The sequence below is a fragment of the Sardina pilchardus genome, chromosome 1 (assembly GCF_963854185.1).
Source record: "Sardina pilchardus chromosome 1, fSarPil1.1, whole genome shotgun sequence".
In the NCBI taxonomy this organism is placed as follows: Eukaryota; Metazoa; Chordata; class Actinopteri; order Clupeiformes; family Clupeidae; genus Sardina; species Sardina pilchardus.
Window position 1 is genome coordinate 50,321,372 of NC_084994.1, and position 15,796 is coordinate 50,337,167.

Below are 15,796 nucleotides of genomic sequence, written 5' to 3' on the forward strand. Positions count from 1 at the left end.
GAGAACTTGATATGTCCTTGTGTGTGCCAGGACTTGAAACAAATACTCACTCCCATGCCAATGTGGGTGAAAATGGACTGCTATGGGGTTTGCTGCCTCTCAGCCACCAGACATTAAAGAGTGAAGCTAAATTATTTCTGTGGAAATTTGTAGTGACTGTAGACCTAATTCATTGGCATTTTTGGTAACTGTGTTAAAGTACCTGTCCTCTACTAGTACATGTAGTTTAAGACCACCTATAAACTGGCTTTTCATGGTCACTGGAGATTCTTCTAGAGGCCTCAGTCAGGGCTGTGTAGTATGTATAAGATTGGGTGATGGCTTTACTGGAGGGCAGAGAGGGGAAGCTGTGGCATGGAGTCCCATCTGTCAGATGTGATGAGGTGAGGGGGTGTCAGGTGGAGGCCCCTCCCCACCGCTCAACTTGAGGAGAGGTATGGAGACACACACACACACACACACACACACACACACACAAACAGAACAGAAACACCTCAGTGTGTCACCTCAATGTCAAGGGACAGCATACCCACCAATGAATGTTTCTGGTGACCTTGGTTGTCAGCGGCTCGAAGAAAGGGTGGCAATTTTAGTTTGGTTAACAGACAGAAAGACAAACTAACCTGCGAGTTCCCCTGTGAGATGAGGTTTATGGAAAAGAGGAATAGAGACAGAGACATAAAGAGAGAGAAAGAGATAGAGAGATGCTCCAATGCTTGTAAAGGTGCACATAACAAATGGGAATGTGATAGATGAAGGGAAACTCATCCTGGGATGTGTGTGCATAGATGGGCCTGTGCTGTTGCTATACAGTTTCTTTGTGTGTCTATTTTAATAGTGATATACATGGGAGTAGAGCAGTTAGTCTGTCCATCATCACTGCTGGGATGAGACCAGTATTAAATCAGGAACACAGGAGGGTGAGGCATCTGGACGCCGCGGGCAACAGGGAACTGGACTTTATTCCCCGAAAGAGTGTACTGATTTTCAGCTGTTGTTGTTGTGATTCCTTTCAACCACAAACACACAACAACAACAGTGAATCATGTTGGACAAGATTGATATGAAGGGGGAGTGACAGACAGATACAGAGAAAGAGCGATAGATTGAGAGGAAGCGATCAAATGACAAGTGACGACAGGCATCCCCAGGAAGGGATGTGTGCTAACTGCGGAGGATTAGATTTGAGTGCTCCTGAAATAAGGGGTGGGGGGGGGGGGTCTGTAGAAATACACAAATATAAAAGATGACTAAAAGAGAGGGACAATAAAGACGAAAGACTCCAAAGCTGAAGATGAGAACAAGTTAAAAATATTACTACAGCAAGAAGGAGGGACAGAACTGGAGACAAAGAGCCAGCAAGGGAGAGTGGAGGGTTTGGGCTTTGATTATTAATAGTGCAGTGGTGAGTGTTTCACACTGGGCATCACGTCACACACTCTCACACACACACACACACACACACACACACACACACACACACACACACACACACACCTCTTCCCTCTGTCCAGAGCAGGGACCCTCTAGATCTCCTAAAATGGACCAGGGTATATAAGAGAAACAGTGGTGCCTCCAGCCTACCTCTGTCTCATTCTCTCTCTCCACTCTCCATCCCCGGCTCTCTCTCTCTCTCTCTCTCTCTCTCTCTCTCTCTCTCCACATCTCTCATCAAGCAGGTAAGACAGGCGTCCGCGCATGGGGGTCCTACAGAACTCAGAGAATATTTAGGGGCAGAATGTGGAAGAATCATTTTCTTAAAATGTCATGTGTGGTATATGACAGAAAATATCGTGATCAGACTTGCATGGAATCTCTCACTGGCTGATGTCAATATTGGTTTATTTGAGTTATTAATTATCAGGTATATTGATTAACAATTTCACCTTCAGTCCTAAATCATTACTACATCAGAGAAATTAGCGTATTTATTTATTTAATACAAAAAATATGTGGTTGATGTGCTGGATTGAATTTATATTTGATATGATTGCTATTTAATTTAATATAGGCTACTGTATCAGTAATTTATTTAAATTCTAAATTATGACAATAATGATCATACCAATTTTTCCCTCTGCGATATTGTGACATAAATCACATTAAATAGGTTTGTTCTCTTTCCAAATTCCCCACAAGTGTGAACCATATGTAACAATATCTTTGCAGCAAAACGACTCTTGTCATCACTGACATATGTCATGAAGATTAGTGCAATCCCGTTTTGAGTGAGGATTAATGCATAAAGTGGCACTATTTTATATGCCTGTATGATTTAACACAAAGTCGTTCAAATATTAAATGAATAATAGCATACTGAAAAAAATATATATTTACGAAGAAAAGGAATATGACGGTAATACGAGTTATGTTTTAAAATATATACATGTAAGCACTTTAATGTGTCATTTTATGAGCAATATAAACGCTCTTGTTAATGATGCTCCAGTAGTAGTAGTTGGGCGTGAGGTCAGATGACCCGGTCACTAAAGTGTCTGTTGAGGTCAAATCCTGTGCTCTCTGGAGAGGAGATCCACCCTGTAGTGCCAAGGGACTCCAAATGTCATGAAAGTTTATCCTCTGTGATCTCAGCCTTGGTTTACGTGTGCGCATACATATGCAAGACACATTCACACACACATATGCGCTATGTGCACGCACACACACACATCCAGACAGAGGGGTAGAGTTTCTCATGCAGCACAACACATTCTCCAGAGATCTTTTTTCTGCCCAACCCACCACTCATACTCCAGGAACTTTACTCTACACACACACACACAGTTTCTTTGAAACTCTCTCACTCGCTCTCTCTCTCTCTCTCGCTCTCTCTCTCTGACACACACATACAAACACACACACAGTCACACAGAGAGAGCTGTGATGTTTATGCTGAAGTGTTTTTGTGCTGAAGTGACTCTCATATTAAATACAAGATTAAGGAGCCTTTGTCCCGTGATTTCAGCTTCACGAACACTATATAGGAAAGATGTATAGGAAAGACTACAGCAATCTAGAAGCTACAATTCAGTGAACTTTGAAGGCGTATGTTTTGCTATGGTAACTTAAGTTTCAAACAGATTGGCCTAATTTATTCATGACAGTGCTCTTCAACTGACCGTGGCCTTGTTTTAATACCAAAATAACCGTGTGGAATAGTGAAGACATCTTACGGGTAACCCGAGGCACCGTCAGCAGTGTTTGGCTCCGGCTCTCGCTGGTTCAAAGGGATCCGAGGTAAAGGAACACTGGAACCCACAAACAGGAACAGCGGACAGGAAAGGGCCGGCAGCTCTCAGGGTTACTGTAGAAGCCCTCTGGGCAGATAAGAGCAGTTGAAGGAACGGCCGGGTCCAGTGTCCAAGGCCCACGTTCAGCCACTCATGATTGTGGGTGTAACAGTGCCAGAGACATGGGATGGGTTTACTCCTGCTCATTATTGAGTTACTGAGCATCTGACAGTGATGGACTCTGCTCTATGAGAACTGCTACAAGGTGCCTTTACAATGGCTCTATTCATTGAGTTAGGACAACATGCATAAAGATAAACAGGTCTTCCAATGTCGTACTTACAGTATGTTGACAGGAGGTCTGCTCTCTGAGCAGATATTTGATAATCTATCTGATGATATTTGAGAATAAATATCAGATATCTGCTCATAATCTTAAGCTTACATCTGCTTTAATATAGTAATAACAGATATAATTTATATATAAGGTCTGTTATATATATATATATATATTTGTACTGTAAACAGACAGTTTTGAGCAGCAATAATTGGTGTCTGTGTGCATACTTACAATCAGTCCCTGGTCCATCCATCCCTCAGCAGTAGTGGGGTGTAAAAGGGATCCTGCAGAGATGCTTTGGCAGGTGTGAAGGCACCACAGACAAAAACAGACTAGACATCACCATCCAAAGATTCAGTGAAAGTGTTAGAGGCGTATCATAGCTCGCAGTGGGTTTGTAAGCCAATGTTTTACAGCGCTCGGGATATCGATAGGAGCCACAAAGGCTGGCCACATGAAGAGGAGTCACAGACTGTGTGAAAGAAAAGCATGACGCATGAGGTAGAAACATGTGCAAAATGTAAACAGAGAAAGGACAGCCACTTGAAATCAATCCCCGTAGATAGTTGAAGGGCTCAACAGGGGAGAAAAACAAATCAAGTGAAGTTGGCACACAGTTCTCGGTCGGATGAGGTACCACTGTTTCTAAATGTGTATGCACACTCAAGGGCATCTATGCTTGGCATTTCTCTGGCACAGCCATGGAGAACTCTCAAGTAAATGCTGATGTTCAATTTCACACAGCATCCTACACAAGCCTGTTCTGTGCAAATCACCCAAACATTATGCTAAGTGTTGAGCTATATTTAGCATGTGTAAATCCTTCAATATGTAATAGCTCTGTGAAAAAATGACTGTTCCGGAAAAAAAATCTATGCAGCCTAGTTCACTGTCAACTTTAAATAGCTTTCACTTTCTTATGTCCTTGTTCTTTAGGTGCCAAGATGGCGATGAAAGACTTTTTGAAAGAGGATGATATCAAGAAGGCTCTTGACGCATTCAAGGGTAAAAGTGCTCATTTCTTCTAGAGACTGTAATCGGCTTATGACAGATTTCCTGATTTTAATTGTTTGCCACTGAGTGTGTGCTCTTGTGTAATGTACTTTATGCCTGATGAGTATCTTGTCTCTACCCGCAACAGCGGCAGAGTCCTTTGACTACAGGAAGTTCTTTGACATGGTGGGCCTGAGGGCCATGTCTGCTGACAACGTCAAGCAGGTCTTCAAGGTGCTGGATGTGGACGAGAGCGGCTACATTGAGGAGGAGGAGCTCAAGTGAGACGCAACACATGAAAACACTCAAAACTATCACACTAACACACCACATTAACACATTAACATTTAAACTTTTGATCACTCCTCACCACTGAACAGTCCTGCACTTACATATTGACTATTTTAACAACAACACCTGGATCATCTCATTCAGTAATGATTTACAAACTCATGATGAACAGACTCAACTGATTCGAGTAGAGCCAACCCTTCGGTGGCCAGTTGGATGGCATTAGGGGATTCTGCACATGCAATGTAATGGAGTCATTAATGCACTTCCAGAACGGCAAACATTATATTAATCCCTCATATAAATGCATACACATGCGCGTGTGTGCACACAGACCCCTGCAGTACACTGAAGCAGTGTTGTGACGCTCACACCCAAACTGTACACACACTCGTGCACCGCGGGCACTGAAGCCTTGTGCTGCTCCGACACACTCTATTTGGTAGGGAGGTCAGTGCTGTACTTACACAGAGTGCAGTCCTGCTGAATCAATGTCAGAGCTGCCTTCTCTCCATACTTTTATGCAATTTCCCCAATCAGCCCTCCAAGGGCACTGAGCGATACGGGCGCCACTGGCAGGAGATAAATATCGATCAGCTCACCGTGGAGGCATTCCAGCCTGACACACACAGTCAATCTCGCCCTCCGCCCCGAGTGTTAGCCTCTATAGGCTGCGTTCATCACCAGGAATAACTGTCTGTCAGTGCCAGTGCCAAGCCTCACAGAGGGTTGCCAGGTTGGTCAGGGATTGGCAGCGCTAAAGAGGGCGTTGAGAAGCCCTAACTTGCCATGGTTGTGTTCCAGATTTGTGCTGAAGGGCTTCTCCTCAGAGGGTCGAGACCTGTCCGACGCGGAGACCAAAACATTCCTGTCAGCTGCCGACAAGGATGGAGACGGAAAAATCGGCATTGATGGTGAGCCTGAAACACCTGCCTCATGTGTCCGTCCGGATCTGCACAACTGCCATAGTGTTCTCTGAGATACCTTCCACATAGTGAACGCATCTTTATTCTACCTTGTCTTTCTGTTCTTCCAGAGTTCGAAGCCCTGGTACACGAGTAACAGGCATATCCCTGGCCGCCCCACTGGCTACCTCTCCTCTCCCTGTCCTTGACCCCGCGTCTCTGCCCCCACCTGCCCCCTGCCCTCCCCTCTAGGCCTCCTGGTACGGCGCCAGAGCCACCACCAGAGAGCTTCACCAGGGGGCGCCAGAGAGGCAACACCCACCAACACACCTCTCTATTTATTCCACCCCCCCCCCCCCTTTTTATACAAACACTCTGTGCGTGTCGACGTCGTCTTTTATTTAAAGTACACTATGATTTCACTTTTGCTCACCTGAACCTGAGTCTACCTATCGTAGTCTTCTAACAAACAGTAGTCATTCTCTGGTCTCCCTCCCCCCCTCGCCGCCATGACTTGCATAACTCCTACCCCCACCCCCCTCCCCCTCCCCCTACTGAGCGATTAAATATGCCAATAAAACATGATGATGACAATGAGCTCCAGTTATGAAGAGGGGAATGATCCCAATGAGAAATAAAACAATGTCTTGAGTACACTAATATTGTCATTTCTTTTTAATAGCCTACTTGTTTTAATGGATTGGGAGTTATATTGTCTCCACATGAGCATCTCAGGACACACAACTTACAAGTATACACTTCTGCCCTGTTTGAACAAAGATTACAAGTTTGCATCATTACGGTCACTGTTAGTGAAATTTGAAAGAAACGTTTCAAAAAGTCTACTTTATTAAAGTAGCAGTCAAACAGAAACCCACCAAACCCTCAAAACCTAAGAACACTTAGAACAGCACACCTACGGAACTATGTACATTTCATATGCTAAAGGTAATGGTATATATTTAATGCCATCACTTACAAGGTGCTCCTCATATCACCTCCAAAGAGGTGACATTTCTCTCACTGTGGGCTATTGCACCTCACCACCGCAGCTTCCTCTAGGGTCACTGAATCTGTGGGGCAGATCTATCGTTGGTGGTGGTTGGGTGAAGCTTCACTGAATCCGTGGGGCAGATCTATCGTTGGTGGTGGTTGGACGAAGCTTCACTGAATCCGTGGGGCAGATCTATCGTTGGTGGTGGTTGGGCGAAGCTTCACTGAATCCGTGGGGCAGATCTATCGTTGGTGGTGGTTGGGCGAAGCTTCACTGAATCCGTGGGGCAGATCTATCGTTGGTGGTGGTTGGGCGAAGCTTCACTGTGGCAAATGGGTTGGTGCCCCTATGTGAACACGGATAAAGAAACATGAAGTGAGTGGAGAGGCACAAGCACACATGCACCTGGTAACCGCATGGACACACCCAGAGCTGCCTCACCTGGGGAAGAGTGGGTTCTCTAGTAGCTGTCCATGCGGAGTAGATCTCTGAAATGTGGAATGTGACACACAGTCACACACAGACCTTTTACTCTCTGCACTACAACAGTAGAAACTGATCATATATAAATACTTATTCATAAGTATTCACAATATCATTGATACATTGATTAGAATAAGCATTCTATGAGCACAATAGTATACTACAGTATAGATGGGACAGGCCCAAGCTGACCCCAGAGCTGGAGTCTGTTTTCCTCTCAGGGAGTGGGGAGACGGGAGGCTTCAGCTCCATCGGCGTCTTAGGGGGAGGAGGTGGAGGAGGAGGAGGAGGGGCTGGGGGGGTGACATCGTAGCCTTTGATGTTTGGCTTGTGGTCGAAGTGAGAGTCGGCCCTCCTGTCAGGCAGAGGAGAGACGGCCCGCACGTCCACAGATGCCCTGCGATGTGGAGTGCCAGGGGGCGGGATTTCACTGTAGCTCTTCTGATTGGTTTTGCTCTCGTACGAGAACTCGGCCGCTCTGTCGGGAAGAGGAGAGGCCATACGGATGTCCACCGAGCTCCTCCGGACAGGCGTGGTCGGGGGCGGGATTTCGCTTCTGGTGTTGACTTTGTCCAACTGGTCAGCCGCTTCAAAAATATTGCTCATGCTGTGGCTCCGGACAGAGGCCCCGCTACGGACAGAAAGGTCAAGAGGTCATAGATGAACTCAACCAAAGCACTAGTGGAATTGACTGTGCTCAACTGATGTGTAGAGCCAGTTCATGTGACTGTGTGGGCTACAGAGTCAGGCGGAAGGTCTCACCCAGAGCCTGCAGGCTGCAGGAAGTCCTCCAGAGGAGCCACATAGCCAGCGGGGAACCAGCCCTGCCTGCACACCAGGAGGACCAAACATGCACAACAACACCTCAGTAGAACACAATACTCAGCCCCGCCTGCACACACAACAACACCTCAATTCAACAAAATACTCATCCCTGTCTGCACACAGAACAACACTTCAATACACCTCAATACTGAAACGCTTTCACCTCTAGCCACAAGGCAGCGAAATAAACTGAAATGCAGAATGTCTCTCAGAATTAGCATTTAATATGAGGTAAAAGGCAAAAATACATATCATTCTAAGGATACTGTGTATTTTTGTTCCATGAGAATCAAATTCATGACGTATTCGTATTAGTGTTAGTATTGTATTAGTCAGCAATTTGATGTGGTTGCGTGACAGGGACCAAACGTCTCTGTCAGCTGTAACCTTGGCACAGAGAGGGAGGGTGCCTGCCGTAAACACCCCGACGCTGCGCCAGGCTGCTGGAGCTGTGCCAGGCTGACGTGCCCTGAGGCGGGCGACTCTTATCGGGCCGGCGGAGGGCCGGTGGTCAGTGCTCACCGCAGGCTGCTGTCCAGGCGGCCGTAGAGCCAGCCGTTGCGGGGCTCGGGCAGCAGCACGGTGACGATGTCGCCCCGGGAGAAGGGCAGGAGCACGGGGTTGGAGGAGGCGGGGTGGGACAGCAGCGCACGCATGGGCCGCCCTCCACTCAGACCCAGAGACTCCCCCACAGAGCTGGAGCGGGAACGACTGAGCAGAGGGGATGGAGCTGTGGAGAGAGAGAAGAGGGAGGGAGAGAGGGAGAGAGAGAGAGAGGGAGGAGAGAGAGAGAGAAGAGAGAGAGGAAGAGAGAGAGAAGGAGAGAGCGAGTGTGATAGAGAGGGGGAGGTAGAGACAGATAGAGCAAGGGGGAGTCTGTGACTGGTTGTGTAAGAGCACCACACCCTAAAGATAACAAGGAGACATGTCATAGATAGCAGAGTGTTATGAGAATCATTAGTAATGGAGAAAGAGGTGATGTTATATAGACCTATGTTATCTCCAGCTCCTCATTTACAAACTATTTCACCTCTCACACATTCACTGAGATGGTGAGTGGGTGAGTGATTGTGAATCATGAAACAAAACCTCAAAAACTGAACACACTGCCAATCACTTCATCTCAGGCTCTATACATGCTTGACTCTATACTATAGCATTAGTGGTGCAGTGCATTCCTCCTACCCCTGGAGGGCACTCTTCCCAAAGGCTGCTGGTCTCTTCCAGTTCTGTCCTCTTCTCTTTCCCCAGTCTGCAGCAGCATGGTTAGAGAGCTCCTCAGCTGAGCACACCAGAGGACAGGACAAACAAACAAACAAGTGTCATGTCCTTAAGACTGCCAGAGAGTGAGATGCTGTGTTGGCTGTCCACTGATAGAACAAGTTATTTGCACCTCCACTGGCAGTAGTTGAGCAGTGTCTATCACTGCTAATGCTGTACACTCTTAAAAAAAGGTTCTTGGGGTGTTATATAGAACCATACAGGCTTTAAAGAACCCTTAGGAGTTCCTTTGATGGACCCTTCGAAATGGTTTAAAGAAGCATTTAGGGTGCCATATTCAGTATGAAGCATGGTTTTTGGTTCTATAGAGCACCGTTTTTCTAAGAGTGTAGTGTATGCAGAGTTCTATTCATTCTGATAAAAGTTACTCTTCATCATCTCTCTCCTCCTCCTCCTCTCCTCTCACCTGGGCCTCTTGGTCGCCAGGTGTGGGGGTTCGTGGTCTGGCTGATCTGCTCTCATTGACCTTCTCTTTCCAGCCCTCACCTTTCTGGTGAAGTGAGGCACCTGTCTGAAACAGGCACAGCACATGCAGGTTACAGGGCGCTACGCTCAGTCATTCTTCCATAGAGTGAGAATGTTCCTGAATATGGCGTATTGAACAGATTGTTCTGGATTATAAAGGCAGATAGGACACTGAGGCTCTGAGTGAATGTGAGGTATGAGTATGTGTGTGTGTGTGTGTGTGTGTGTGTGTGTGTGTGTGTGTGTGTGTGTGTGTGTGTGTTTGTTGAACATTGCGCCCACAGGTGTGTCAATTAAAGAAATAGGTTTTGTGCATGATCCAAAAATCGCTATCTTACACCCTCTGAAAATCCTTATGCCACTGACCAAGAAAACCTGCTCTAAAGCTAAAGGCGCATATAAAGCACAGGTGAAGAATCATGCACTGTCACAAGATGTAAGCAGCCCTTTAGTAACAAGTCCACAACAACTCGTCTGCAGGATAAATATCATTAGGATTCTTATTCAGTCATTTGAACATTATTGGGGTAAGTGTTGCTTTAATCAGGCTATGTTTCTCTCTTTTCTTAATTTTTGATGCTGCACCATTTGCTGTTAAAGGGAATGATTAGGTGTCACTTTCATTGGTTTAAAGGATGTTACGGCCAAAACACCCACGACTCAATGAACAATGAACAATGCATCTGGCTTCTGATCACAAAAAACGTGCCGTTAATTTAGTGGATGTGGACTGGACACAACTTAAACCTTGAGTCTCTGACCAGGCATTTCAGATCTCTAAAATAGAGCCCTTTGTCTCCGTGTGTGTGTGTGTGTGTGTGTGTGTGTGTGTGTGTGTGTGTGTGTGTGTGTGTGTGTGTGTGTGTGTGTGTGTGTGTGTGTGTGTGTGTGTTCTACCTTGTTGATGAGGAAGAGCAGAGACTGCGTGAGGCCGCAGTGTTTCTCTGCCAGGAAGCGGTAGCGTCTCTCCTCCTCTTTCAGGATCTCATGGTTACTCTGTCTCAGATACTGCATGTACTCACTGCTCTCCTGAACCACACACACATATAGCAGACACACACACACACACACACACACACACACAAACACACACACACACCTTTCAGTACTGTACTACTACGAGCTTCCCAACGAAGCTCATGTAGGCAGAATTGGGGCCACCTCAGCTAGTTCATTTTATTTTAATGACCTCATTATAGGCAGGGCAAGGAGACTACTAGTCAAGCGTCCGGTGTGGCTGTAAAAAACGTCTGAGTGATCTTGCTGTCAGCAGAAGTGCAAGATGAATGTGTGTGTAGTGCGGGGTTCACATTCACCAGGGAGTCTCTGAAAGCTCCTCTTCTCAACTGTCTCTCCAGAGCAGCGGCCTGGTTCCTCACCTCCAGCTCATACACCCTTCTGCTGCCCTGTTGGACACACACACACACACACACACACACACACACACACACACACACACACACACACACACACACACACACACACACACACACACACACACACACACACACACACACACACACACACACACACACACACACACACACACACACACACACACACACACACACACACACACACACACACACACACACACACACACACACACACACGCTTGGATACACAGTTCCTGTCCACACTACATATATAACACTCTCCCAGTAAAGCTATATGCGCTCCCTCCTCAAACACATAGTCCTCATGCTTTGCACTCTCCACTGGTCACAGCTGTCAGTCACCCACTGTCACTAACACACCACCTCACCACCTCACCACCTCACCACCCCACCGCAGAAGCTTAGGCTTATCGCACTCAGGCTAAGGCTGTATGTATGTATCTACTCTATGTATATGTACTGTACTGTATGTATGTATGTATGTATGTATGTATGTATGCATGACAAATACATTGTACATGTATAACGCATTTAAAAGCAAGTGCTGCACCACAAAACTGTTGAAACTGAGTGTACATAGAAATGTTTAACCCATTACTGTCCATTGCTGCTTTCATTGAGGACACTAGCGTATAACACAGACAGGCTACTATCTGTGAGTGGAGTATTGTCCTCCTGACTAATGTGCTCTATCTGTGAGTGGAGTATTGTCCAGAGTATTGTGCTCTATCTGTGATATGAGTGGAGTATTGTCCTGAGTAATATGCTCTATCTGTGAGTACAGTATATTGTCCTGAGTAATGTGCTCTATCTGTGATATGAGTGGAGTATTGTCCGGAGTAATGTGCTCTACTGTATCTGTGATATGAGTGGAGTATTGTCTGGAGTAATGTGCTCTATCTGTGAGTACAGTATATTGTCCTGAGTAATGTGCTCTATCTGTGAGTACAGTATATTGTCCTGAGTAATGTGCTCTATCTGTGAGTACAGTATATTGTCCTGAGTAATGTGCTCTATCTGTGAGTACAGTATATTGTCCTGAGTAATGTGCTCTATCTGTGAGTACAGTATATTGCCCTGAGTAATGTGCTCTATCTGTGAGTACAGTATATTGTCCTGAGTAATTTGCTCTCTAACCGCCAGACAGCCCAGGACTCAGCTCTGTTAATCAGCTTAGGGAGTTAAGAGGCCACACAATGCAGTGTGAAGCCACTCACATCAATGTACTCCTCGTCCAGCTTCACATTCTTGTCCATGGCCTGCAGCACTTCAATATGGAACCACTGGAACTGGAGGGGAAGAAAGCAATCGCCCATATCAGCTAAACCCTGCCAGGGATTCCACTGACAAACGTACAGTACTGCAGGACAAGGGGCAGATGCACTCACCACTCCCTCGATCTCAGCGGTCAGTCTGCGCAGCGTCTCAGAGATCTGGATCAGCACGTCACCTGCGGAGCAGACGAGGCATTAACAGGTCAAGCTGCGCTCTCCAAACCAGTCCTGACCCGTGACCCCACACCAGGCCAGTGCTGGGAGGCTAGCGGAGTAGTGCACTCTTAAAGCATACACCCCACACATGAGCTGTGCTGTACAGTACAGAAGATGTGCTGTACCATACACTCCACACATGAGCTGTGCTGTACAGAAGATGTGCTGTACCATACACTCCACACACGAGCTGTGCTGTACAGAAGATGTGCTGTACCATACACTCCACACATGAGCTGTGCTGTATTTCCTATTGAATTAGCCGCATTGTGTATAAGCCGCAGGACAGTGTTTTATGCAAGCTAAAAGAAACAAAACCATTACACTAATACCATATGAACTGCCCCTGTGTTAATCAATGTATAAGCCGTGGCTAATAGTTGGGAAGTGACGGTATAAGATGTATGTCCTATTAAATAAAACTGCACAGTGTCTGCATCTTAACCCACTGATGAGGAAGGGGAGAAACAGAAGACAACAGGAGTTATGATTGTTCAGACAATCAGACAAAATAAAAGTCTTAAGAACTGTGTTAGCCAAATATGTTCCGTCAGAGAAAATAGACGCTTCTCCTAAAGACTTTTCCATATCAAGAAGGCGGTAACCATAGATGGCCTCCCCCTGGCCTTGTCAGTGTGTCAGTGTGTGTGTGTGTGTGTGTGTGTGTGTGTGATGGAAACGTGCGGGAGGTCTGAGCGAGGTCGTCGTGGTGACTAATGAGCGGAGCGCCCATGGAACACTCCGCCCGTCAATTATTCAGCGGCTCGGCTTGGCTCGGCGCACACCCACGGCCACCTGAGCAGCACTCCAGCCACGCCAAGCACGTGACCAGCAGACGCCGTTACAGATACCAAGGGCTTGCACCTCCAACGACAAAAGTTCACGCTCTTTGTTGTAAGTTCTGAACTTTTGATGATATATCAGAAGGCTGCCCCTGTGAGAACATGACAGAGCAGCAACTCAATGGCTATTGGCAGCACATTTGACAGACTGAGCTCTCCAGCCCTAACTTCCAACAGCATCCTTGATTTTTATTTTTACACGACGACAGAAATGTGGGTTTCTGTCCGGGCAGCACAAATTCTCAGATGGACAGACGATAAAAGTGCTTCAGACCGTAGGGTGGAGGATCCTTGTTGTCTTGGCAGCAGGCCAAGACCTTCAGTGAGAGAAACTCACTGAAAAAATGAGAGTTCACCTTCATCTTCAGTTATTTAGGGGACAGCCTTGCTTTCAAAGTGCCAAAGCTCCGGGCATGAATAACAGAGTTAAGAGCGCCACACTTTGGGCTAGATGGCCCGTGAACATCATAACCTTAACACGTGTGTGTGATGCACACACACACACACACACACACACACACACACACACACACACACACACAATCTTACCCAGTGAGCGAGATGAAGATGTATGAAGAGCCTGTTCTCCAATTTTAGCGACAGCGCTAAAGTAGGCTTCACTGGTCATTGCAAGAGCTGCAAAACAGATGAGCACACACACACACACACACACACACACACACACACACACACATACACACACACACACACACACACACACACACACACACACACACACACACACACACACACACACACACACACACACACACACACACACACACACACACACACACAATAACAGTTCAATCATGTGATGGGACAAACACACTTGGTTACTCTAGTATGCTTAACTACAGGCTGATAATTGAAACCCTGTGACTGGGCCAGGATAACCTACACCCTCAGCATCACCTTACAGATTACCTCCAGGAACAGGTGAGTACATTTTAAGAGCATGTGTATGAGACATCCATTCAAATACTCCATCTACTGATGCACAGCTAATTAAAATACTCCATCTACTAATGCACAGCTACAAGACTATATTGATATGCAAATACTCCATCTACTAATGCACAGCTACACGACTATATTGATATTCAAGTACTCCATCTACTAATGCACAGCTACAAGACTGAGTTGATATTCAAATACGCCATCTACTAATGCACAGAGCAAGACTAAGTTGATAAGTTGAAGTTAGTTTGAACTTGAGCTTTAAAAGTACTCACATTGAAATGCTTTGACATAGCTGTTTCCCAAGGTGACCAGTTTCTGTAGGCCAGGGTTGAAATGTTCCATCAGATTCTGAAAAGAAAAAGGTTCAACCTTCAGTTACAAAATCCCTGTACCAAGTATGGTGGTTGATAAAGGGATTGAAAGAAGTCTTTTCTTCTCCAATCCGCTAACAAAGACAGTTCAAGCAACACAAAGTTCTTTAACCTCTAACCTTTAATTTCCCCTTGGGGATCAATAAAGTATCTATCTATCTATCTATCTATCTATCTAAATAAAGGCTTCGAAACTTGCACTCTATAATGTTAAAGGTAGGAGCATGGCCCTATTGGCCAGGGTTAGTTGAACTGGGTACCCCCTTTAGCACTAAATGAGCACCAGGTATGTTGAAAAAAGAGAAAAAGAATCTTTATATCGTGTCAGATAATTCCCTTTTTCTACCTCTCCGCCCTCAGCGTTTCCCACTTACAGTGTAGACGGTGAGAGTGGACCTGTGCAGGTGATCACTGTTTGCTCCAGACATGGTGGTCCTTTGGTGGGACCACAAACTACAGAGACAAAGACCATCACTACATTTCCACACAACTGCATTATCCACTGCAACATACGGTGAACAAAATGAAATGTCTCAGCATGAAAGGCGAAACTAAAAACACAATGAGGAGTACTAGCGTCTGTATTGGCACCAGTGAGTTAGTGCAGAGAGCTCTTACCTGTGCCACGGGTAGTCACGTCTGCTGTAATTCCTCTGTGCAGCGATGACACTGATGTAGGTTTGCTCAATTAGTGGATAATGCTCCGGCTCTCTTAGTGTCTCTCTCCTGTAATGAGCCTTTTCAGTCCTCTGTTATCGCCCCACATCAACCACACCAGGAGAGAGGGATGAAGAGGGGGACAGGGAGAGGAGGAGAGAAAGCACGAGACATTGATACGGCCCGGGCCTCTGAATAATTCAGCTGGAGCTGCCACAACAGGAGCGGAGAGAGGGCCCGGTGCGCAGGAGAGCTGCTGACCTGCGGGC

The 15,796-nt window shown here is 46.1% G+C and overlaps 2 protein-coding genes across 3 annotated transcripts in view; one reads left to right on the forward strand and one right to left on the reverse strand.

Annotated features, from left to right (window-relative positions):
• pvalb7 (parvalbumin 7) overlaps window positions 1-6,415 on the forward strand; it is a 27,056-nt gene extending 20,641 nt beyond the window's left edge. The window contains exons 1-5 of one of the 2 annotated variants that reach the window (XM_062548475.1): window positions 1,563-1,679; window positions 4,507-4,575; window positions 4,712-4,844; window positions 5,659-5,768; window positions 5,891-6,415. In XM_062548475.1, the coding sequence (XP_062404459.1) occupies window positions 4,515-4,575; window positions 4,712-4,844; window positions 5,659-5,768; window positions 5,891-5,916 (330 nt within the window). In that variant the 5' untranslated portion in view covers window positions 1,563-1,679; window positions 4,507-4,514 and the 3' untranslated portion in view covers window positions 5,917-6,415. Of the gene's footprint in view, window positions 1-1,562; window positions 1,680-4,506; window positions 4,576-4,711; window positions 4,845-5,658; window positions 5,769-5,890 lie in introns of those variants that run through there. The other variant, XM_062548474.1, reaches the window with a different exon arrangement.
• A 152-nt stretch (window positions 6,416-6,567) lies between these two features.
• On the reverse strand, window positions 6,568-15,574 carry baiap2l2b (BAR/IMD domain containing adaptor protein 2 like 2b). Its single transcript, XM_062536373.1, has 15 exons — window positions 15,489-15,574; window positions 15,245-15,323; window positions 14,772-14,847; window positions 14,086-14,172; window positions 12,593-12,654; window positions 12,422-12,493; window positions 11,124-11,213; window positions 10,705-10,836; window positions 9,749-9,853; window positions 9,247-9,343; window positions 8,584-8,791; window positions 7,999-8,064; window positions 7,429-7,867; window positions 7,195-7,241; window positions 6,568-7,099 (listed from the first exon to the last, which is right to left on the reverse strand). The coding sequence occupies exons 2-15, from the start codon at window positions 15,296-15,298 to the stop codon at window positions 7,024-7,026; spliced, it is 1,611 nt and encodes a 536-aa protein (XP_062392357.1). The 5' UTR covers window positions 15,299-15,323; window positions 15,489-15,574; the 3' UTR covers window positions 6,568-7,023.
• Between the last annotated feature and the right edge of the window lie 222 nt (window positions 15,575-15,796).

What these genes read in the sequence shown, in the direction of transcription:
- baiap2l2b (XM_062536373.1), bottom strand. Translation starts at nt 15,298, where the DNA reads ATGTCTGGAGCAAACAGTGATCACCTGCACAGGTCCACTCTCACCGTC. An exon ending in TGGACGAGGAGTACATTGAT is followed by an intron (nt 11,214 to 12,421) that starts GTGAGTGGCTTC and finishes TGTGTCCAACAG; the next exon opens with GGCAGCAGAAGGGTGTATGA. An exon ending in GGGAAGAGTGCCCTCCAGGG is followed by an intron (nt 8,792 to 9,246) that starts GTAGGAGGAATG and finishes CTCTCTCCACAG; the next exon opens with CTCCATCCCCTCTGCTCAGT.